General features: G+C 44.4%; 1 protein-coding gene across 1 annotated transcript in view; it reads right to left on the bottom strand.

Annotated features, from left to right (window-relative positions):
• The window catches only part of RELN (reelin), a 380,071-nt gene that overhangs the window by 96,694 nt on the left and 260,125 nt on the right, over positions 1–23,252 (bottom strand). The window contains 9 exon segments of the mRNA XM_032221885.1: positions 1–113; positions 1,147–1,305; positions 3,405–3,481; positions 6,787–6,994; positions 7,375–7,532; positions 11,186–11,421; positions 14,897–15,097; positions 16,467–16,638; positions 17,993–18,198. The exon segment at positions 1–113 is cut by the window's left edge and continues 76 nt beyond it. Coding sequence (XP_032077776.1) covers positions 1–113; positions 1,147–1,305; positions 3,405–3,481; positions 6,787–6,994; positions 7,375–7,532; positions 11,186–11,421; positions 14,897–15,097; positions 16,467–16,638; positions 17,993–18,198 — 1,530 coding nt within the window.

The following is a 23,252-nucleotide window of genomic DNA, read 5'->3' on the forward strand; positions in this document are numbered from 1 at the left end:
CCAATTTGCCTGCAAATCTACAGAGCCATCAAATTTGTCTTGAAAACCCATCGGAGAGCTGTCGTTCATTCCCACAAGCACGTCATCCAAAGCCCATTGGGCTGAATGCTTTCCTAGAAACAAGCGGGAAAGTACATGATGATTTCTCCCTATTCATTACTAGCCGATAATCCGGCATTGCCCAGGTATTTATTTATAGGGGGAAAATGTCTGGAACAAACATAATTTCTAATGTTGGATTTTCCCCCTTACCAGAGGGAGCCCCCTTGTGGAGTACTGTGAAGCCGTTACCATGGCAACTCCACTGCGCTGTACAGTAGAAGCCATTTTACAGCAGTACAGTAGAAGTCATTTTACAGCAGTACAGTAGAAGTCATTTTAAGGCACAACAGGCTGTATCTTAACAGAACACACACCCTGAGGGGTTTTAGGGGTGTGTTACCCCCCACAGTACTTGTTTCCAGAGAGTAAGCCATCTGTGTACCAAGTTTGGTTGAAATTGTTTGAGGCGTTCCAGAGTAATGCTGGAACATACACACACAGCCGTTTTATATATATATATAGTCAGTCTTCCTGCCTGCTTGCCTGCCTATCTGCCTGCTTGCCTGCCTGCCTACCTACCTACCTACCTACTTACCTATCTACCTATCTATCTATCTCTATCTATCTATCTATCTATCTATCTCTATCTATCTATCTATCTATATCTATCTATCTATCTATCTATCTATCTATCTATCTATCTATCTATCTATCTATCTTTCTATCTTTCTATCATCCATCCATATCTATCTATCTATCTATCTATCTATCTATCTATCTATCTATCTATCTATCTATCTATCTATCTATCTATCCATCCATCCATCCATCCATCCATCCATCCATCCATCCATCCATCCATCCATCCATCTATCTATTTATCTATCAATATCTATCTATCATCTATCTATCTATCTATCTATCTATCTATCTATCTATCTATCTATCTATCTATCTATCTATCTATCTATCTATCATCTATCTAATCTATCCCAAGTATTGACACTATCACTGCAGAAGTACTAGGACCCAAATGATACTGTCTTTATTAATTAATCACATGGAAAAGTTATCTATGCATGATATGTCATTCTATGTACCTACCATGTTGAGGTTGCCACCACCGAAATGCGGTGGCCGATGTTTTGGCCTCCCGGGGCAATTCGATAGACACAATCTGTGGTTCCAAGAAAGACAAGAAGTCCAGTTCTCGTAGCAAAGTCCAGCTGATTCCGTTGTCGTTTGAATACTGGACCACAAGTCCTACGAATCAAAATGAAATAAAACATCATTTTAAAGGCTCGGTAGCAAAACATGAATGCCAATCTTAGACCTACTGATGATGCAACATCTGCATTTCACAAATGCAGAATCATTACAGGTAGTCCTTGACTTACAGCCATTCATTTAGTGACCATTCAAAGTTACAGCAGCCCTGAATAAAAAAGCGATTTGCAACTGGTCCTCGTATTTATGACAATCACAGCATCCCCAAGGTCTCTTGATCAAAATTCGGAAGCTTGGCAAATGGCATGTAGTTACGATGGCTGCAACATCCCAGCCAGATGCTGACGTACAGAGTCAATGGGAGAAACCAGATTCATGTACAAACGTGTGGTTCACTTAACAACTGTAGATTCACTTAACAAATGGCAAAAAAGGTTGCGAAATCAGCCATGACTCCCTTAACAGCTGCCATGTCAAAGTCTTTCGGGATAAGGCTGATAAGCACCCACCTTTATCTTCCTTGAAGCGCTGCCAAAGACTGAATTGGCAATTAGCTTGGCAAGGTCACATGGAGCAAAGAGTCAAAACGGAGCTTCAGAAGGTAAACCGACCAGCATGAACTAAGTTGCTTCCTGCAAAGGCTCATGTGCCTTTGCTCCTCCTTTATGTCATATGGGAGGGGCCAATCACCTCCAAGACTTACTCCCAAGTTGTCTATCTTAACTATTCTTGCCTTCTGGCAGCTCTGCGCATGCGCGCACTGGGAACAGGGGGAACCTCTCCCTCTGCCTCGCTGGTGTCTGACTCCGGAGGCAGCACATAACTCCCAGATGGCCCTGGGCCCCTCTTTCCCTGCGACGCAGAGCCCTCGTCCGAGCCTTCCCCAGACTCCAGGACTGGCCCAGGTTCCTCCCCAACCTCCTCACTCTCTTATTCTGCTGTCAGCTCCGCAGGCTGCCTGCAAACCACAACAGGCTACCAGTAACTTATGGTTTTAGACATTCTGTTACTTGTCGAGATTTATATTGTGAATGGCAGCACTTTGATAAACTTGAGATGTCCGTGGCCTGAGAATTACACCTGAAACCAAGTACTTTTTAGCCCAGGCAAGAATCCTGCAATAAGTTAACAGAAACAATAGACCTTATCAGCTCGTTATGATAAATAAAGGTAAAGTTTTCCCTCGCACATATGTGCTAGTTGTTACTGACTCTAGGGGACGGTGCTCATCTCCGTTTCAAAGCCGAAGAGCCAGCGCTGTCTGAAGACGTCTCCGTGGCCATGTAGCCGGCATGACTAAACGCCGAAAGTGCACGGAACGCTGTTCCCTTCCCACCAAAGCTGGTCCCTATTTTTCCACTTGCATTTTTTACGTGCTTCTGGTAGGTTGGCAGAAGCTGGAACAAGTAACAGGAGCTCACTCCATTATGTGGAGCTAGGGATTCGAACCGCCAAACCGCCAACCTTTCTGATTGATAAGCTCAGCGTCTTAGCCACTGAGCCACCTTCTGTTATGATAAATGCAAGGCGGCAAATTAAGTCAGTTGAAACAGACAAATCACAGTTCTGGTAAGGCAGTCTTTGTCGCACGAAACACACAAGGAGCAAACTTTCCAGAAATGTGAATGGCTGTCTGCGACAACCAAACCACTCCCCTTTCCTCCTATTTATTCCCCAGCCAGAGAGGGGCCAGTCAGCATCCAGTGTTTGTTTTGCTTCCCGAGCTAGCTCCTTGTCCTCCATTGCTCACCTCTCCTATCTGCTCTACGCATACACACATCTGGAACAGGCCTCAGCTGTTCCTCCTCCTCTTTCTGACAAGCAAAAGCAATGGGGGAAGACAGGTTCACTTAACAAACCCATGTTTCACGTAACGAGTTCAGGGAATCACTTAACAACTGTCGCAAAATGGTCATAAAATGCATCAGAACTTTGGGAAATTTTGGGCTCAGAAGAACCAACTTGGACTACATATTTCTAGCCACACAGTACTGATGAATATTTGGACAGATATTACCTTTAATACCTGCTACTACGTTTAAGACAGCTGTATGATCTTTATAAAAAGAACGCATGGTATCCACACAACATTTTTAACTAGATTATATAGCTAACAAAATAAAAAATGAATTTACCTTCGTTCCTGGCTCGGGGTCTGTTGCAATCAGTACCAGCTGTTTTGCTTCCAATTTGCACATAGAACTGAACTAGTCTGGATTTTTTTTTAAAAAAAAGAAAGTTTAAGAAGTTAGTTTGGAAGAAAAAATAACCATATCTTTTAAAGCTTGGGAATTGTTCCCTCAAATATAATTTCCCAGTATTCAAGCCCTATTTAGCATTTAATTTTATATACTGTAGAACCTCTTTGGAATTGAGTGTAAAACAGGGGTGGGTTTCAACTGGTTCACGGCGGTCCCCGCGAACCGGTTGGTCGGCGAACCTGGAAGTAAGTAACTTCCGGGAACGGCGAAGGGCCCACCCGCCTGCCCGCGCTCCTTACCGGTCTTTGAAGGCTTCTGCGCTTCCACGCAGGCGCATGGGTACATACAGCGCCTGCGCGATTCTCCGTGAGCAGCTGGAGCATCGCGCAGGCGCTAAGAGGCATGCGTGAACTGCGTGCGTGCACGAGGACGCCGCCGGACCTGTTCCAACCAAACTGGTTGGAACGGGATTAGCAACCCACCACTGGTGTAAAAGTACTACTAATCACGCCTATGTAGAACTGTACTATAATTCTTAAGTAAGTTCACTCTGTAGAACCAGAAATGTAATATGGGTAGTCCTTGAATTACAACAGTTTATTTAGTGGTTACCATCCAAGGATCAATGAAAGAAAACAACAAAGCCCAAAAATAGTAGTTAAGGAGAATTAACACACACACACATATATATATATGTATCCAAGTGGTTTAAACTTACTAGAGGTAATCAGCCAATATAGCAGAGAGAGGAGTAAGATAAGAGGGTTAAGGATGGTGAAATGCAAATGGAATATAATAGAAGGGGAAATAATATAAGGTGAGCGATATCGATTGATAATTGCTATTAGAAAGAACAGGAAGCTCCTGTTCGTATTGTATTGTGTAAATGTGGTCTACGTCTGAGTTTTGTGTGTGTGTATTTTACATGTTTGTAAATAAAATAAAATAACAAATTTACAACTGCACTGAACAAAGTGATTTATGACCATCTCCCACACTTATGACCATTGCATAGTCACGTTATCAAAATTCGGATTCTTTTTTTTTTTTTTTTTGTAAAAAGGTCAAAGCACTTTGGATAAAAATATGGTGGATTATGCAAAATATCTTTAAGAAGAGGATAAAGTTTACCCCTCAGTTATTATTGTTAGGTATAACTACTGATTGTACGGTTATAGAGACTAATTTGATTCTGAATTTAACAACGGCAGCAAGACTGTTGGTGGCGCAGTACTGGAAGAAGGAAGATCTGCCTACTATTCAAGAATGGACATTAAAAGTAACAAACAAACAAGCAGAGATGGCTAAAATATCAGCATATCTCAAGGATCACTCAGACGAGAAATATAAGCTGGAGTGGAGAAGATGGATTGACTATATTCAAAATAAATATGGGACTAAGAAACTCCAGATAGCTTATGATTGAAGGAGCAAGGAATGATATAATTTGTTTAGAGTTAGTTTAACAAAAGGGGAGTTAAAGTACAAGTGAGGGATGATGCTAAAGTCTGTTAATTTATTTTAGAATATGATTGTTTAAGATTTATACCCTGCATTTGCTCTGGGAAGTCGGGGGGGGGGGGAGAGGTTGGGGGGGGGGAAGGTGTGGGAGGGGAGGTAAATATTTGTAAAAACTTTTTAAAACTTTTAATAAAAAAAAATTCGGATTCTTGGCCACTGACCAGAGGTGGGTTCCTACCAGTTTGCACCTATTCGGTAGAACCGGTTCGTCAAATCTACCGAACCGGTTAGAAGAGGTTCCACCAGTGGACCCGGAAAGCAGACCACACCTACGTAAGAGGTCCCAAAATGTTTTGAAACCCACCACTGGTCCTTGGATATGATGATTCTACACTATCATGCTCATATTTATAAAACTCAGTGCCTCTGTGAAAGGTAAGGATGACTACTGCGTTTGTGGTGCAATCAGAACATTGCGTGTGTTGAAGTTGTTTTAACGCAAACCGAAGATGCCTTTTAAAAAACAAGTTTACATCATATTCTTATGCATGCCAGTGCTGTGTGTGAGGAGGTAATTTAAGGTGGTTCTGACAAGTGTCGTCGGCATCTTCATATCCGGTCACATGGGCCGCAAGCCACTCCCATCTGGTCACATGGGTGGCAAGCCATTCCCATCTGGTCACATGGGTGGCAAGCCACTCCCATCCGGTCACATGGGTGGCAAGCCACTCCCATCTGGTCACATGGGTGGCAAGCCACTCCCATCTGGTCACATGGGCGGCAAGCCATTCCCATCTGGTCACATGGGTGGCAAGCCACTCCCATCCGGTCACATGGGTGGCAAGCCACTCCCATCTGGTCACATGGGTGGCAAGCCACTCCCATCCGGTCACATGGGTGGCAAGCCACTCCCATCTGGTCACATGGGTGGCAAGCCACTCCCATCTGGTCACATGGGCGGCAAGCCACTCCCACAAAGGAGGCCACACCCACAGAGTAGGTCCGAACAGTTTTTGAAACCCGCCACTGCCATTGACTCATATTTATGAGTGTCCTGGGGTCTCCTTTCGCGACCTTCTGACAAGCAAACTCAACCGGGAAGCCAGATTCACTTAACAACCGTGTGACTAAATGAACACCTGCAGCAATTCCCTTAACGACTGTGACAAGAAAGATTGTAAAACAGGGCAAAACTCACTTAGCAACTCACTTACTTGCTTAGCAATTTACAAGAAATTTTGGGCTCAATTGTGTTTGTAAGCCGAGGATCACTACTTGTGTCATATAGCAATGGTTCCCAAACTTGGCAACTTTAAGACTTGTGGACTTCAACTCCCAGAATTCTCCAGCCAACAGAGTTGCTAAGTTTGGAAACCACTGTCATATAGTATAGCCTTTATTGTCATTGTACAAAATAAATACAACGGAGTTGGTTTTAGGCTCACTGATGCAATCACATGACAACAAATACAACAACATAAATATTAAAAAGAATAATAATATCACACTAATCTCTTATAAGAGTTATGTTATCTGTATGTAGATGATGCATGTGAATCTTTGAAATCCTTGAAAATGAGAAACAATTTCATATAAAAGAGAGGTCTCCAACGTTGGCCACTTTAAAATTCGTGGACTTCAACTCCCAGAATTCCTCAGCCGGCGTTGTCTGTCATTCTGGATTGCTGGCTGAGGAATTCTGGGAGTTGAAGTCCACAAGTCTTAAAATGGCCGAGGTTGGAGCGCCATGATTTAAAACCTTGTCCCTCTAGGGAAACAAAAAAAACTGAATTTTTCATGGTCCTGTAAAGCCTGTGGCAAAATGAAGTTTTTAAAAACAAAATATAGAGTTAACCTGATGCCTGTGGTATCCAGAGCGACGGTCCGTGCTTCCCGCTTGCCCGACCCGCCAAAGTAAAGAGATTTCCCATCGTTCAATATTCCGCAGCCATTTCCAACTTGAGCTCCGGTTATCTTGTACCAAAGAGGACTCAACTTCCTCTCAAATCTGTCAAACATCTCGCTGGGATTAGGTACATTAGACACACAGGTCCCATGTGAAGCTTCAGAAAAGGAAATAAAAAATAGATATATGGGAGATAGATTTTGGAAAAAAAGTTTCAATGCAAAGGCCAAGAACTGGCAAACAAACATTATACATACAATATATTATATTAGTGATATACTAGCTGGATATCCGTGCTTCACTATGAAGCTATGTCATCGGTCTTGATAAATTAACACTTGAAGGCAACTGGCAGTTGGAACAGAGTTCTTTTCAGGTGGGGAGGGGGAGTAGAACATCTAACTCCTTAGCATCAACGGGTGTTAATATAATATGGTGTAAGAAATACATGGTCATTTCGAAAAATCCATTTTTAGCAAGCACCTAGAAGCCAAGAGGGACATACATGCTGAATTCTACTTACGTATTAGAGCTTACCTGTATAGGCCATGTCACAAAAACAGACGCCGGAAATGCAGTCTCCCTGACCATTGCAGTAGTTGGGACACGGCTCTGAAATATACACTCCGTCCAAGCCAAAGGGAGGGAGACTCTTTTGCGAGCGGCTCTCTTGGATCCAGCGGAATCTGGTCTTCCTGCACAAGGGGGGGGGGAGAAATACCAAAGCTGTGGCCGCTTTCTCTGAAAATGGGTGCTGGTTTGCAAATGTTTACTCTCCAAAGAGATATTCAAGTTGTTTTGTGGGCTTAGGTATCTCCAAGACAAACATATAGCCTCTTCCGTGGGACAATGCCACGCACATAATTTTACTTATTTACTTATCTATATGATGCCCATTTGATTACTAGAGGGACTCTGGGTCCCTGATCATCTACATTTTCTTTCTTTCTTTCTTTCTTTCTTTCTTTCTTTCTTTCTTTCTTTCTTCCTTCCTTCCTTCCTTCCTTCCTTCTCCTTCCTTCCTTCCTTCTGCTTTTCTCTCCTCTTCCTTCCTTCTCCTTTTCTTCCTCCTCCTTCCTCCTCCTCTCTTCCTTCCTTCCCTCCTTCCTTCTCCTTTTCTTTCCTCCTCCTTCCTTCCTTCTCTTTTTCTTTCCTCCTTCGTCCCTTCTCCTTTTCCTCCTTCCTTCCTTCTCCTTTCTTCTCTTTTTCTTTCCCTTTCCTTCCTTCTCCTTCCTTCCTTCCTTCCTTCCTTCCCCTTTTCTTTCCTCCTCCTTCCTTCCTTCCTTCTCCCCTCCCATCTCATCTCCTCCCATCCCATCCCATATCTCATCCCATCTCCCATCCCATCCCTCATTCTTTCCCGTCCCATATCTCCTCTCATCAACCCTCCCCTCCCATCTCCTGCCTTGCCCTGCCCTGCAGTACCCTACCACATTCAAGTAACAGCCTCAATGGTAGGGAAGCAATGCCATCTCCTTGTCTACTCTTTAACGCCCCCCCCCCCCGTCAAATGGGATATTCTGAATTTAGACATTGGCATACTACAATGGAAGGAGTCAACACAAAACCTGGTATAATCGAGCACGTGATAAACCACGAAATTCGACAGATGGATTTCGCTAGTCTATCAACGGCAAATGCCACATGAAAAATCTATATATTGCTCTGAACAGGTTGGAGGCAGAATTTATGTACAACGAAGAAAATGTTCCCATAACGCACTGCGACTTTGAATAGACTCCATTAACCATTAATGGAAGTGATTCCAAAGGGAATATTTTTAGATCCGGGTGCAAATCTGTCCCAAGTTATATCCAACTATTGTAGCACGGATACAAGGCAAGGCGCGGAATAATATCCCATCTGGAATTGCAATCGATAAATGCAATTATGCCGGTTAGCTTGATTAGCATTCTTGGGGAGCTGAGAAATGTTGTTTCGAGTCTGGTGCCTCGTCCCAGTTATATGACAGACATAATACGAAACAGGCTGCCTCTGTAGATGGGGCACTGTTTCCATTGGGCCAAACAATCTCATTAATGTGTGTGTGATTTGGCAACCGTGTCTCTGTTGGTTAATTAAAGGGAAATACGTTTGAGTAGAATGCTCACTGTTTATGTGATTTAGTCCCCCCAAGAAGACTGTTAGTTCTCTAAACTATACAGCATGCCTTGTTCTGTAATTATTTGTTAATGGAGTAACAGAAGGAGACTGTCTAAAAACACTTAGACAAGAAGATAAAATATATTTGGCCGGGCTATTAAAAAAACAGAAGAAGTAGAATTTTTTTAAAAAAAAATAAACATGGTAGAACTGTTGGTTAAATCTTTAGCTATTGTACCAATGTCATGGGGACGCAGTGGCTCAGCGGCTAAGATGCTGAGCTTGTCAATCAGAAAGGTCGGCAGTTTGGCGTTCGAATCCCTAACACCGCATAATGGAGTGAGCTCCCGTTACTTGTCCCAGCTTTTCTGTCAACCTAGCAGTTCGAAAGCATGGGAAAAAAATGCAAGTAGAAAAATAGGGACCACCTTTGGTGGGAAGGGAACAGCGTTCCGTGCACCTTTGGCGTTTAGTCATGCCGGCCACATGACCACGGAGATGTCTTCGGATGGCGCTGGCTCTTCGGCTTTGAAACGGAGATGAGCAACGCCCCCTAGAGTCTGGAACGACTACAACATATGTGGAAGGGGAACCTTTGCCTTACCTTTACTAATACCTTGGAAGAGGAGGAGGAGACACGGTTATGATTCTGAACAAAACAGATCAGAGAAGAATAACAGAGCTGGAAGGGACCTTGGAGGTCTTCTAGTCCAACCCCCTGCTCAAGCAGAAGACTGTATACCATTTCAGACAGGGTATTCCTCTTAAAAACATCCATGGATGGAGCACCCAATACCTTCTGGAGGTAAGTTGTTCCATTGGTTAATAGTCCTCACTGTTAGGAATGTTCTCCTTAATTCCAGGTTGCTTCATTCCTTGGTTGGTTTCCATCCATTGCTTCTTATTCTGCCCTCAGGTGCCTTGGAGAATAGCTTGACTCCCTCTTTTTTGGGGCAGCCCCTGAGATATTGTAACACTGCTATCATGTCTCCCCTAGTCCTTCTTTTCATTAAACTAGACCTACCCAGTTCCTGCAACCGTTCCTCCTACGTTTTAGCCTCCAGACCCCTAATCATCTTTGTTGCTCTTCTCTGCACTCTTTCTAGAGTCCCCACATCTTTTTTATATCGTGGGGACCAAAACTGGATGCCGTATTCCAGGTGTGGCCTTACCAAGGGGTTACACTTTGTAGAATATTCTCTCTTTATGTTCAGAAATAATAACTGAAACTCATTGTAAAGGATTTTAGTCTCCAAGAAAGAGTTACCTGTTAAAGTTAGAGAAAAGGACATTCTAATATTGTTTGGAAATTTCAAAGAACAAGATGCGACTTTGGTGACGCCGCTATTGAGGCTTCCAGTCTAGTTTTTGGATTCTTGTAAAATACAGGTAGCCCTCAACTTACAACACTTCATGTAGTGACCGTTGAAAGTCACAACGGCACTTTAAAAAAGTGACTGTTTTTCACACTTATGACAATTGCAGCATCTCGAAGGATGATCAAAATCCAGGCTCTTGGCAACTGACTCATTTTTATGACGGCTGCAGTGTCCTGGGGGTCATGTGATCTGCTTTTCCGACCTTCCGACAAGCCCGATTCACTTAACAACCATATTACTAACGCTAAAAAAAATGCCACGATTCGTTGAACCACCGTGGCAAGAAAAGTCGTAAAATGGGGCAAAACTGAACCAATGTTTTACTTAGCAACATAAATTTGGGGATTGTAACTCTCTGCAGTTGCTAAGTTAGTAACCTGGTTGTTAAGTGAATCCGGCTTCCCCTTTGCTTGTCAGACGGTCACAAAAGGGGATCATGTGATGCCCTGGGGCACTGAGCCCGTCATAAATAGGAACCAGTTGCCAGTTTTGATCACGGGATGTTGCAAAAGTTGTAACTTTGAAAAATGGTTGTAAGGAGAGGTAGTATTCAGGCGGTTCGGACTGGTTCACCGGTAGTGGAAATCATGGGTGGGGCCATCCACCCACCCCAGCTGTTTGCTGTCCTGTTTAGGCAGGTTTTTGAGGCTGGGCCTATGTGGGGAAATACGGGCGCATGCGTGGAAGGGGCACATACGCCTGCAAACTGGTGGTAACAAAGCGTGAAACCCACCGCTGGTCATAAGCCACATTTTCAGTGTTGTTGTTGTAACGGTCACTAAACTCTCTGTTGTAAGTTGAGGATTGCCTTGTTGTGGGATGGATAGTCACATAACTGAGTTTAAATCAATCAAGGTCTCAATTACCTGGCAGCGAGAGATCTCGGCACGACGATGGTGATCCTCGTCCACTCTTCAAAGTCTCCCGCGTAATACATGGTGGGCTCCGTCAATTCCCTGGTGCTTCCTTCGCACCCTTTCACCCCGGGGGATGCTGGGAAGCAGCCCTCCTTCACCAGCGACCAAGACAAGCCAGCATCGTGGGAATACTGAAGGAGGACTGGGGCAGAGCTGCTGAACTGATCGGTGCATCCAATGTTCAGCTGCGAAGTTTAAAACATATTGAATCTGAGCATCCTTTCAAAGATTGCAGTGCTGCCCCATTTTGTAAAAAAAGAACTTAAGACAGGCACGTGTGACTGTGTTTTACGGACTACATTAGGGGGAAGAAAAACCTGCCACAAACATTACATGCAACAGAATGTTTCTCAGTTTGTATATCATTTCGTCAATGCAACGTCAAAACAGAGTGAGATTAGTTTACAAGTCCCCCGTGTGGTTGCCAGCTCCCCCTATTTATAGAAGAGTGGGAATTATATTTGAAAACGTGCTTGTAAACATACGATGTTTTTTTTAAAATTCTGTTTGTACGTTATTTTGTGCCCGCGGTTACGTGTGGTTCATGTATTTGTCGGCAGCTCGTTAAATTTTTAGCGCAATCGATCCCCAGAATTTCCAGAGGAATTTATTTATGAACTCAGTGAAAGGTTAATGGCAAAATAAGACATGGCAGCTCGCTAAAGTGACGGTCACATTCAAACTTGAATCTAGCATTATTCTGGGGAAAATAGAAAGGGGAAAAGACAGTTCAGTGGTGGGTTTCAAATAATTTAACAACCAGTTCACCCAGGGTCAGATTGGCTGTTGTGAGAGGCAATAGCAATAGCAGTTAGACTTATATACCGCTTCAGAGGGCTTTCAGCCCTCTCTAAGCGGTTTACAGAGTCAGCATATCGCCCCCAACAACAATCCGGGTCCTCATTTCACCCACCTCGGAAGGATGGAAGGCTGAGTCAACCTTGAGCCGGTGAGATTTGAACAGCCGAACTGCAGAACTGCAGTCAGCTGAAGTAGCCTGCAGTGCTGCATTTAACCACTGCGCCACCTCGGCGCGGCCCATCCTTATCCTTCAGTTCCACCACACATGTTGGATGAGCCCCACTCATTAAATTACACCCCAAATTACAGCCCAAATTATAGTTAATGGAAGTTTAACAGATTCCTTTCAAATAGAAAAAGGTACAAGACAGGGTTGTCCTTTGTCCCCACTATTGTTTATTATAACTTTGGAAGTATTGCTGAATAAGATACGGGCTTTGGACGCTTTAAAAGGGATCAAGATCAGACAGCAAGAATACAGAGTCCGCGCTTTTGCGGATGACTTGGTTATAATATTGAAACAACCGCAGGAATCCAGTAAGGTTTTAATGAATACGATTAATCAATATGGTCAAGTCTCTGGATTTAAAATTAATTTAGGAAAAACCAAAATATTAGCAATGAATATGAATACCAAACAGAAGGAAGAATTGGGAGTGATGTTAGGATGTGAGGTTGTTAAAAAAGTCAAATATCTTGGAGTTAATATTTTAACTTCAAATGGGAAATTATACAAGCATAATTATGAACCACTCTGGCATAGTATACAAATGGAGATGAAAAGGTGGGAGAAACTGCATTATCTTTGTTGGGAAGGATAGCGGCAGTGAAAATGAATATTTTACCAAAATTTTTATTTTTGTTTCAAATGTTACCAATACTTAAAAGAGATGCGAACCTTTTAGAATGGCAGAAGGGTATCAACAAATTTGTATGGGCAGGAAAGAAGCCGAGGGTTAAGATGAAAATAATGCAAGATGTACGTGAAAGAGGAGGATTGAAATTACCAAATTTAAAATTATATTATGATGCAGTGGCTTTATCTGCAATTAGTGATTGGATCCATTTAACCAATGACAGAATATTGAATATTGAGGGACATGATTTGGTATATGGTTGGCATGCTTACTTGTTATTCAACAAAAAACTGGATAAGAATTTCAAAAATCATATTTTAAGAAATGCCTTATTGCGGGTTTGGAAAAAATATCAACATAAACTAAATGACAAATTGCCCATGTGGGCAATTCCTAGACATGCAATTGAAAATATGAATATAGAACAAAAACACGATAGAACCACTTATAGACAACTTCTTAATACAGAAAGAGGGGTGCTGCAATTAAAATCCTTAGAGGTACTTAAAAAAGAGAAGGTAGTTCAAACGTGGTTTCAGTATGGCCAATTACAGGCCAGGTGGAAAATAGACCAAAAAATAGGTTTTGTAATAGCTGAGGATAACTTGTTTAAACAAATAAGAGATCAAAGTTTAATGCACATAAAGAGGATATATAATGTATTAGTACAGATGGACTCAGAAACCGAAATGGTTAAAGATTGTATGATAAAATGGGCTCAGAATATTGAAGAACCTATAATGTTGGACACATGGGAAAAAATATGGGTAAGAAATGTAAAATTTACACAAGCACAAAATTTGAGAGAAAATTTTTATAAGATGTTTTATAGATGGCACTTAGATCCCAAAAAGCTTGCTTCTATGTATTCAAATGTTCAGCCTAAATGTTGGAGATGTGGTTCTTTCGATGCTACATATTTTCATATATGGTGGACATGTCGTAATGTTAAGGCATTTTGGATAAAAATTTGGTGGATCCTGCAAAATATCTTCAAAAAAAGGATAAAATTCACTCCCAAACTGTTTTTACTAGGTATATGTACTGACTTCGTAGCAGTAGAGATTAATTTGGTTCTGTACTTAATAACGGCAGCAAGACTTTTGGTGGCGCAATACTGGAAGAAGAAAGACCTGCCTACAATTCAAGAATGGACTTTAAAGGTTACAAATTTAGCCGAAATGAAATGGCAAAAATTTCAGCATATCTTAAAGAACATTCAAATGAGAAGTATAAACGAGACTGGAAAAAATGGATTGATTATATACAAAGCAAATACGGGACTAGGAAATTCCAGATAGCTTATGCTTAAAATTAGTAATAACGTAAATTGTTAAAAATTTGGGTAACAGCAAGAAGCTGAGTTCAATGTAGAGATATTTTAGACTGTGATTGTCAAAAAGTTATACCATGTATGGGCTCTGGGAAGTCGGGGGGAGGGAAGGGAGGCGGGGATCTAGGGGGAGGGGGGGAGGGGGGAAATATAATATGTGTTAAATTCTAAAGCATGATTGCACTTGTATACTGTGGTTTTTATTAATGTTAGTGTCAAAACAGAACAAACTGAATATATCGGAAAGTAAGAGATACTGAAGGGAGGAGCTGAATGAAAGAAGAAGGAGAGTAGAGAGAGTGAGAGAGAGGAGGAGGAGAAGGAAGGGAGGGAATGGATTAAGAGAGGGAGTGATAGGGTTAGGGTTAGATAGAGGGGGAGGGGAAGTAGGTGTAGAGGGGTATGAGAGAAGGAAGAATGAAAGTTGGAGGGGGATGAAAGAGGGTGTATGGTGGGCTAAGGCGGTATATTGGGTTTGTATTGTAGGGGGCATTCTCTATAAAAGTGAGGGCTGTGTTTATTACTCAATGTTATATGCCTCGGTTGCACAGTAAACATGTGATTGTATAGAATGAAATGGAAATAAAAAGATTTGTACTTAAAGAAAATTACTCGCCTTTTCATTTTAAAAGTTTCTTTTTAAAAAAAAAAGAGAGAGAGAGGAAATACCTTGAATTGAAGGACGTAACCTGGTTTCAGCACTAAATCCCGTGTCACCGCAAACCGGTCCCCGTCTGACTTTCCAAATATCATCGCTGATGGGGTAGTCGAACAAAATGTTTCATTTTTGGGCATTCCTTCATTAGCTAACATTAGCCACATGCTGAGCTGGTTCATGGGATAATCAAAGGCTGGTTTCTCGTAAAAATTCTGGTTGATATTAAAAAAAAAAAAAGAAGGAAAAGAAAATATTTATCTATTTATTTATTTATCTATCACGCTTGTATGCTGCTCATCTCGTCAAAGGTGGCTATAGGCAGCTCCTAGACATTGAATAAAACGAATGAAAGCAAAATCAACGAAGAGATTAAATTTTTAAAAATGCAGATAAAATAAAAAAAACGAAGCAGGATGGAGAGGGAAGGAGCAAAATGCAAAAAGGGGAAGAGATGGGGTGTTTCTCGAATCCATCAGCCACCTCCAACATGGCACACCTCCAATGGGGCACCAGCAGTGGTGGGATTCAAGTAAATTAACAACTGGCTCTCTGCCCTAGAAAGGATGCGGTGAGCAACTGGGCTTCCTTTGATTTTCTTTAAAGATGTTTCCCTTCTCATCCAAGAAGCTTCTTCAGCTCTGACTGGATGTTGGGGGATGGAAAGGATTTATATTCCTTGCAGACAGCTGGTCATTTACATCCTTTTAGAGTGTCGCAGTGGCTCAGGGGCTACGACGCTGAGCTTATCGATCAGAAAGGTCGGCAGTTCGGTGGTTTGAATCCCTGTAACAGAGTGAGCTCCTGTGACTTGTCCCGGTTTCTGCCAATCTAGCAGTTCGAAAGCATGTAAAAAAATACAAGTAGAAAAATAGGAACCACCTTGGTGGGAAGGTAACAGTGTTCCGTGTACCTTCGGTGTTTAGTCATGCAGGCCACATGACCACGGAGACGTCTTCGGACAGCGCTGGCTCTTCGGCTTTGAAAAGGAGATAAGCATCGCCCGCTAGAGTCACAAACGACTAGCACATATGTGCGAGGGGAACCTCTACCTTTATTATCTTTGCCCTAATGACTAGCTGGGTAGGTGTGGCCAAGTGGTCATGTGACTGGGTGGGCTTGGCCAACTCAACGTCACTCATCACACCCAGCCGCTTGTCTCAAAGGCCTCAACAAGGTACAATTTGCCTCTCTATGTATTTACTGTTATTGAACATCCAAAATGGCCAAAAGAAACGGCCAAAAAGAGCTAAAAAATGGCTGAAAACAGCCCAAATAAACAGGTGGGGGCGTGGCTAGCCAGTGGTGGAATTATCCGGTTTGCTGAACTGAGCAGAATGTTAACAACCGGTTCGTCTGAACCGGTCCGAATGGGATGAATCCCACCACTGAGCACCAGCGTAGGTGGCACAGCCATATCTTCCAGTCCTTTCAGAAGATCAAAAGAGTACGAGTGGATCTGACCTAAGTGGCACAATTTTCCAGAGGATGGGAGCTACGGCAGAAAAGGCTCTTCTTCTGGAGCCCATCAGCCAAAGTATGCTAACATTTTTGCAAGTGTAAAAGTGTCATCCGTCTTATTACCTGAGGCAACGTGGGGTTAGCCACAGGGATGATCTGTTTCAGCTTTTCGGACAGAATGATGATGTCATCGATAGCCCACTGGTCGTAGCCTTCTCCAGAAAACACCGGCTGCCACCAACGGAATCGTGTGCAGGGGGTCTTCGCAGCAGGAGGGAGCTCCAGATAGACGAACCTAGGAATGCAGACATTCCTCACATGTTAAAAAGCAAGCTTGTAAAATGCAGATAAGGGCGCGAATGCAAACAAAAAGGAGGGGGGGGGTTGAACCAACACAAGTTAAAACACATATAATAAAAAATCGCAACTGCTACAAACCAATATTTTCCATTTCCTTTAAGACTATAGGTCCGTGATGGCTAACCTGTGGCTGCGGAATTCTGGGAGTTGAAGTCCGCAAGTCTTAATGTCACCAACTTTGAGAGGCCCGCTCTATACCAACAGCCACCCTCAGCAAACAGCACCCCTATTGGTGCCCCAAACTGGCTGGCAGAGTCAGGTTTTCAGGTTCTTCTGGAAGGCCAGGAATCGGGGGGGGGAGAGACCTCCACTCCAAGAGGAGAATATTCCAGAAAAGGGGGGGAAGGGCACGGCAGAAACGGCTCTTCCCCTGGTCCTCCCAACCGAAATATTTAGCCAATGGGATCCAAAGCTGGAACAAGTGGGATGGGCCAATCCCATCGAGGTGGGACACCTCCTCAGATATGAATGCCTTGCTAATGATGCTGTCGTAGGGAGGCATCAAAGCTCTTCCACCATGGTATGAATCAGAGGTAGGTTCCTACCAGTTCGCACCTATTCGGTAGAACCGGTTCATCAAATCTACCGAACCGGTTAGAAGAGGTTCCACCAGTGGACCCAGAAAGCAGGCCACACCTACAGAAGAGATTCCAAAAAATTTTGAAACCCACCACTGGTCCTTGGATATGATTATTCTGCACTATCATACTCATATTTATAAAACTCGGTGCCTCTGTGAAAGGTAAGGATGACTACTGCGTTTGTGGTGCAATCAGAACATTGCGTGTGTTGAAGTTGTTTTAATAGCAATAGCAGTTAGATTTATATACCGCTTCATAGGGCTTTCAGCCCTCTCTAAGCGGTTTACAGAGTCAGCATATCGCCCCCCACAGTCTGGGTCCTCATTTCACCCACTTCGGAAAGATGGAAGGCTGAGTCAACCTTGAGCCGGTGAGATTAGAACCGCTGAACTGCAGATAACAGTCAGCTGAAGTGGCCTGCAGTACTGCACCCTAAACACTGCGCCACCTCGGCTCTTGGTTTTAACACAAACCAAAGATGCCTTTTGAAAAACAAGTTTACCTCACATTCTTATGCATGCCAGTGCTGTGTGTGAGGTAATTTAAGGTGGTTCTGACAAGTGTCGTCGTCACCTTCATATCCGGTCACATGGGCGACAAGCCACTCCCATCCGGTCACATGGGCGGCAAGCCACTCCCACAAAGGAGGCCACACCCACAGAGTAGGTTCAACAATTTTTGAAACCCACCACTGGTATGAATCAATACCTGGATTTGCTGAAGTCAGAGAAGTACATTTCTGCCAGGGCGTGCCAGTTGATGCCTCCATTGTTGCTGTATTGCAGGAGGACTCCTTCTTCTCTGCTGTCTGGTTTGTTGCAGGAAGCGCTCTCTCCGCCAATCTGAATGTAAAACTGGACGAAGTCTACCCACGTAGTGTCCAAATCCAAGCTCACCAATTGTCTCTTCCCAGCCTGGAGCATACAAGGAACAAGAGAAAAAGCATTGATTATATTGATGTTGTTGCTGTTGTTGATGATATTATCCAACCTCACACGGTGGACAATCCAAAGTAGTGAAATTCACAGGGAGACTCAAATTGCAAGTGTGTCAATGTGTATGTGAGATTCTCCCTCTCTCTCTCTCTTTCCCTCTCCCTTCCTCTCTCCATCTCTCTGTCTCAATTTCTGTTTCAATCTTTCAACTTCTCTTTCTCTCTCTCAACCTCTCTCTTTCAATCTTTCTCACTCAACCTCCCTCCCTGTCTCTCTTCAATCTCTCTCTCTCAATTTCTCTCTACCTCAACCTCTCTCTCCCAATTGCTTTCTCTCTCTCTCTCTCTCAACCTCTTCCTCTCTCTCAATCTCTCTCTCTCAATCTCTCTCAATTTCTCTTTTTCTTTCTTTCAATCTCTCTTTCTCTCATTGTGTGTCTCAATCTCTCTATTGCAATCTCTCAACTTCTTTTTCTCTCTCAGCCTCTTTCTCTCAATCTCTCTTTCTGTCTCAACTTCTTTCTCTCTCAACCTCTCTCAACCTCTCTTTCTCAGCCTCTTTTTCTTTCTCAACCTCTTTCTCTCAACTTCTTTCTCTCTCAGCCTCTTCCTCTCTCAATCTCTTTCTATCTCTCAATCTCTCTCTCTCTCTCTCTCTCTCAATCTCTCACTCAATCTCTAACTATCATTCTCTCTCTCAATCTCTCTTTCTCTCAGCCTCTTTCTTTCTCAACCTCTTTCTCTCAACCACTTTCTCTCTCAGCCTCTTCCTCTCTCAATCTCTTTCTATCTCTCTCTCTCTTAATTCTCTCTCTCTCTCTCTCTCAATCTCTCACTCAATCTCTAACTATCATTCTCTCTCTCAATCTCTCTTTCTCTCAGCCTCTTTCTTTCTCAACCTTTCTCTCAATCACTTTCTCTCTCAGCCTCTTTCTCTCTCAATCTCTTTCTATCTCTCAATCTCTCTCTCTCTCTCAATTAGATTTAGATTTAGATTTTAATGAGCATTTATATGCCGCCCTTTTCCCTGAGGGGACTCAGGGCGGCTTACAACAATGGGGGGAAGGGAGTGCAAGACAAGACTTAAAAGAAAAAAAAAATGTGAATAAAAAAAATTAACCATAAAAACACAACATTCACTCAACATTCGGGCGGGGTGAGAATAAATCCTATTCCCAGGCCTGACGGGATAGCCAGATCTTGAGGGCTGTGCGGAAGGCCTGGACTGTGGTGAGGGTACGGATCTCCACGGGGAGGTTGTTCCATAGCGTCGGAGCTGCAACTGAGAAGGCTCTCCTCCGCGTAGTCGCCAGTCGGCACTGACTGGCGGATGGAATTCGGAGGAGGCCTACCCTGTGCGATCTGATGGGACGCAGGGAGGTAATTGGCAGGAGGCGGTCTCTCAGATAGCCAGATCCACTACCATGGAGCGCTTTATAGGTGGTAAGTAAGACCTTGAAGTGCACCCGATGATCTACAGGTAGCCAGCGCAGCTCACGGAGGATCGGTGTTATATGGGCAAACCGTGGTGCGCCCATGATCACTCGCGCGGCCGTGTTCTGAACTAGCTGAAGTCGCCGGATGCTCTTCAAGGGCAGCCCCATGTAGAGCACATTGCAGTATTCCAGCCTAGAGATCACAAGGGCTCGAGTGACTGTTGTGAGAGCCTCCCGGTTCAGGTAGGGCCGCAACTGGCGCACCAGGCGAACCTGGGCAAATGCCCCCCTGGTCACAGCCGACAAATGGTGGTCAAAACTCAGCTGTGGATCCAGGAGGACTCCCAAGTTGCGGACCCTGTCTGAGGGGTATAAATTTTGCCCCCCCAGCCTGATTGATGGAACGTTAGCCGAATTTTTGGGAGGAAAACACAACAGCCACTCGGTCTTTTCCGGGTTGAGCACCAGTTTGTTAGCTCTCATCCAGTCTTTAACAGCCTCAAGGCCCCGGTTCATCACGTCCACCGCTTCATTGAGTTGGCACGGGGCGGACAGATACAGCTGTGTATCGTCCGCATATTGGTGGTACTTAATCCCATGCCTCCGAATGATCTCGCCCAGCGGTTTCATGTATATGTTAAATAGCAGGGGGGACAGGACCGAGCCCTGCGGCACCCCACAGGTTAGGGGCCCCGGGGACGATCTCTCCCTCCCCACCAACACCGACTGCGACCTGTCCGAGAGGTAGGAGGAGAACCACTGTAAAACAGTGCCGCCCACCCCCACCTCCCGCAGTCGTCGCAGAAGGATACCATGGTCGATGGTATCGAAAGCCGCTGAGAGGTCAAGGAGAACCAGGATGGACGCATAGCCTCCATCTCTGGCTCTCCAGAGATCATCGGTCAATGCGACCAAAGCGGTTTCAGTGCTGTAACCGGGCCTGAAGCCAGACTGGAAGGGGTCAAGATAGTTAGCTTCCTCCAAGGTACGCTGAAGCTGTAAGGCCACCACCTTCTCAACAACCTTCCCCACAAAGGGGAGGTTGGAGACTGGACGATAGTTATTAAGAACTGCTGGATCCAAGGACAGTTTCTTCAGGAGGGGCCTCACCACCGCCGCCTTAAGCGCGGTGGGGAGGTGTCCCTCCCGAAGAGAGGCGGTAACAACCGCCTGGATCCAGCCTCGTGTCACCTCTCTGCTGTTGGCAGTCAGCCAAGAGGGACACGGGTCCAGTATGCAGGTGGAGGAACTCACAGCTCGCATAGCCTTGTCCACATCCCCGGAGGCAACATCCTGAAACTCAACCCAGAGATGGTCTACCAAGTCATTCCCTTGTGTCTCGGTTGGATCTGCGGGGGTGGAGTCCAGTTCCGATCGAAACCGAGCAACTTTGTCCGCCAAGAACTGACCATACTCCTCAGCCTTACCCTGCAGGGGGTTCCCCGTCTCCCTCCTATTTAGGAGGGAGCGGGTTATCCTGAACAGGGCGGCTGGGCGGGACTCGGCGGACGCTACCAAGGAGGCAATGTGTGATCTTTTGGCAGTTCTCAATGCCCGAATATACTCCTTGGTGCAAGCTGTCAACAGTGCTCGGCTCGATACGGACCTATCGGACCTCCACAGGTGCTCTAGGCGTCTCCTCCGGTGCTTTATCTCGCGGAGCTCCTCGGTGAACCAATGGGGTCTCCTCAGCCGCTGACCCGGAGGGGCCGTAGTGGCGCAATTCGGTCCAGAGACTCTGATGCCGCCGAGTGCCAGGCCGCAGCAAGAGTCTCCGCCGAACTGTGGGCGAGAGCATCTGGAATGACCCCAAGCTCCGTCTGGAACCTAACAGGGTCCATCAGTCGCCTGGGGCGGAACCACCTGGTCGGTTCCTCCTCCCCACAGTGGGGGTTTGGCCTCCGGAAGTCTAGCCTCAGTAGGTAGTGGTCTGACCACGACAGGGGAATGATCTCATTTCCCCTCAGACCAAGATCATAACTCCACTGCTCCGAGAGGAATACGAGGTCGAGCGTGTGCCCCGCTGAGTGGGTAGGGCCTCGAATTACCTGGGTCAGGCCCATGGCTGTCATGGAAGCCATGAACTCCTGCGCTCCGTCAGAGTGTTCACCGAGCGAAGGCAGATTGAAGTCCCCCAGAACCATTAGTCTAGGGAACTCAATTGCTAGCTCGGCTACTGACTCGAGGAGCGCAGGGAGGGCCGCTGCAACGCAGTCAATCTCTCCCTCTCAATCTCTCTCTCTCAATCTCTCTCTCAATCTCTAACTATCATTCTCCCTCTCAGTCTCTCTTTCTCTCAGCCTCTTTTTCTTTCTCAACCTCTTTCTCTCAATCTCTTTCTCTCTCAGCCTCTTTCTCTCTCAATCTCTTTCTATCTCTCAATCTCTCTCTCTCTTTCTCAATCTCTCTCTCTCAATCTCCCTCTCAATCTCTAACTATCATTCTCTCTCTCAATCGCTGTCTCTTTCTCCATCTACCTACCTACCAACAGATTTGGGTTTATGTCAGTGAAATTGGTGGTTTAGCTAAGGAAATGTAGATGAATTGACTGTGTAAGCATTTTAAAAGTTATGCAAGCACGATTTTTTATCCTCTTTATACAATGATGGATATTTTTTCCTATTCAGATTATGAATAGGCTACACAGACCCATCTAGGAGTAAAGGTGAGGGCTATTTCTCTCTCGGCTGATTTAGAAAATGACATTTTAAAAAGTGTTCATTTTTATTTTTTATTATTTATTTTTGCTATTTCAAAATACATAACAATATGGCTGGCTAAAGAATTCTGAGAGTTGAAGTTCACAAGTTTTAATGTTGCCAAGCTTGGAGACCCCTAAATTATCCTCACTAGAAAGTTATATGGGTTAGGACCAGTGATGTGCGGTGAGGTTTATGGCTGGTGAGGCAAGCGGGCAAAAGCCGCACTGCCACCCCGGCGCTATGTTCGACATAGAGGCGGGATGCCTCTATGTCGGACATAGCGGCAGGGCAGCTTTTGCCTCTAGCGCCGGGGCAGCAGGGCGGCCAATGGATGACTCTGCTTAACTGTTTTAAAAAGCCTCTTTAAAAAGCGCCCTCTACAGGAGGAGGCAAGAGAACCAAGTGCCTCATCTACATAAGGAATTTTTCGGCTTTTAACCCTTGCTTAACTCTGCTCGAGTGATCATAAAGATAGACTAAATGAGGCACATGGCTCTCCCGCCTCCTCCTGTAGAGGGCGCTTTTTAGAGGCTTTTTTAAACAGTTAAGCACTAAGCAGAGTCATCCACTGTGACTCTGGCAGCAACCACCTCAGCCTTTTTCCTTTAAAAATTTATTTCTTTTCATGATGACAGTGGTGAGGCCCTGCCTCCCCTGACTGCACGCCACTGGTATGGACAAATATTGACAAAGCCTGTGCCAACACATGTGACATGAGTTTAATTGATTTGAGTTTTAACTATTAACCAGAAGACTACTGACGTCCATTTGATACCCTTTTACTAAGCAGATAGATTAGCATTTAAAAATGATCGGTATCATTTCAGTCTACGGTTTCCTACTCACCATATTCTTTCATTGTAAGCCAGCTCATTTTCTATTGCCAAATGTAAATT

This window comes from Thamnophis elegans, chromosome 7 (assembly GCF_009769535.1).
Source record: "Thamnophis elegans isolate rThaEle1 chromosome 7, rThaEle1.pri, whole genome shotgun sequence".
In the NCBI taxonomy this organism is placed as follows: Eukaryota; Metazoa; Chordata; class Lepidosauria; order Squamata; family Colubridae; genus Thamnophis; species Thamnophis elegans.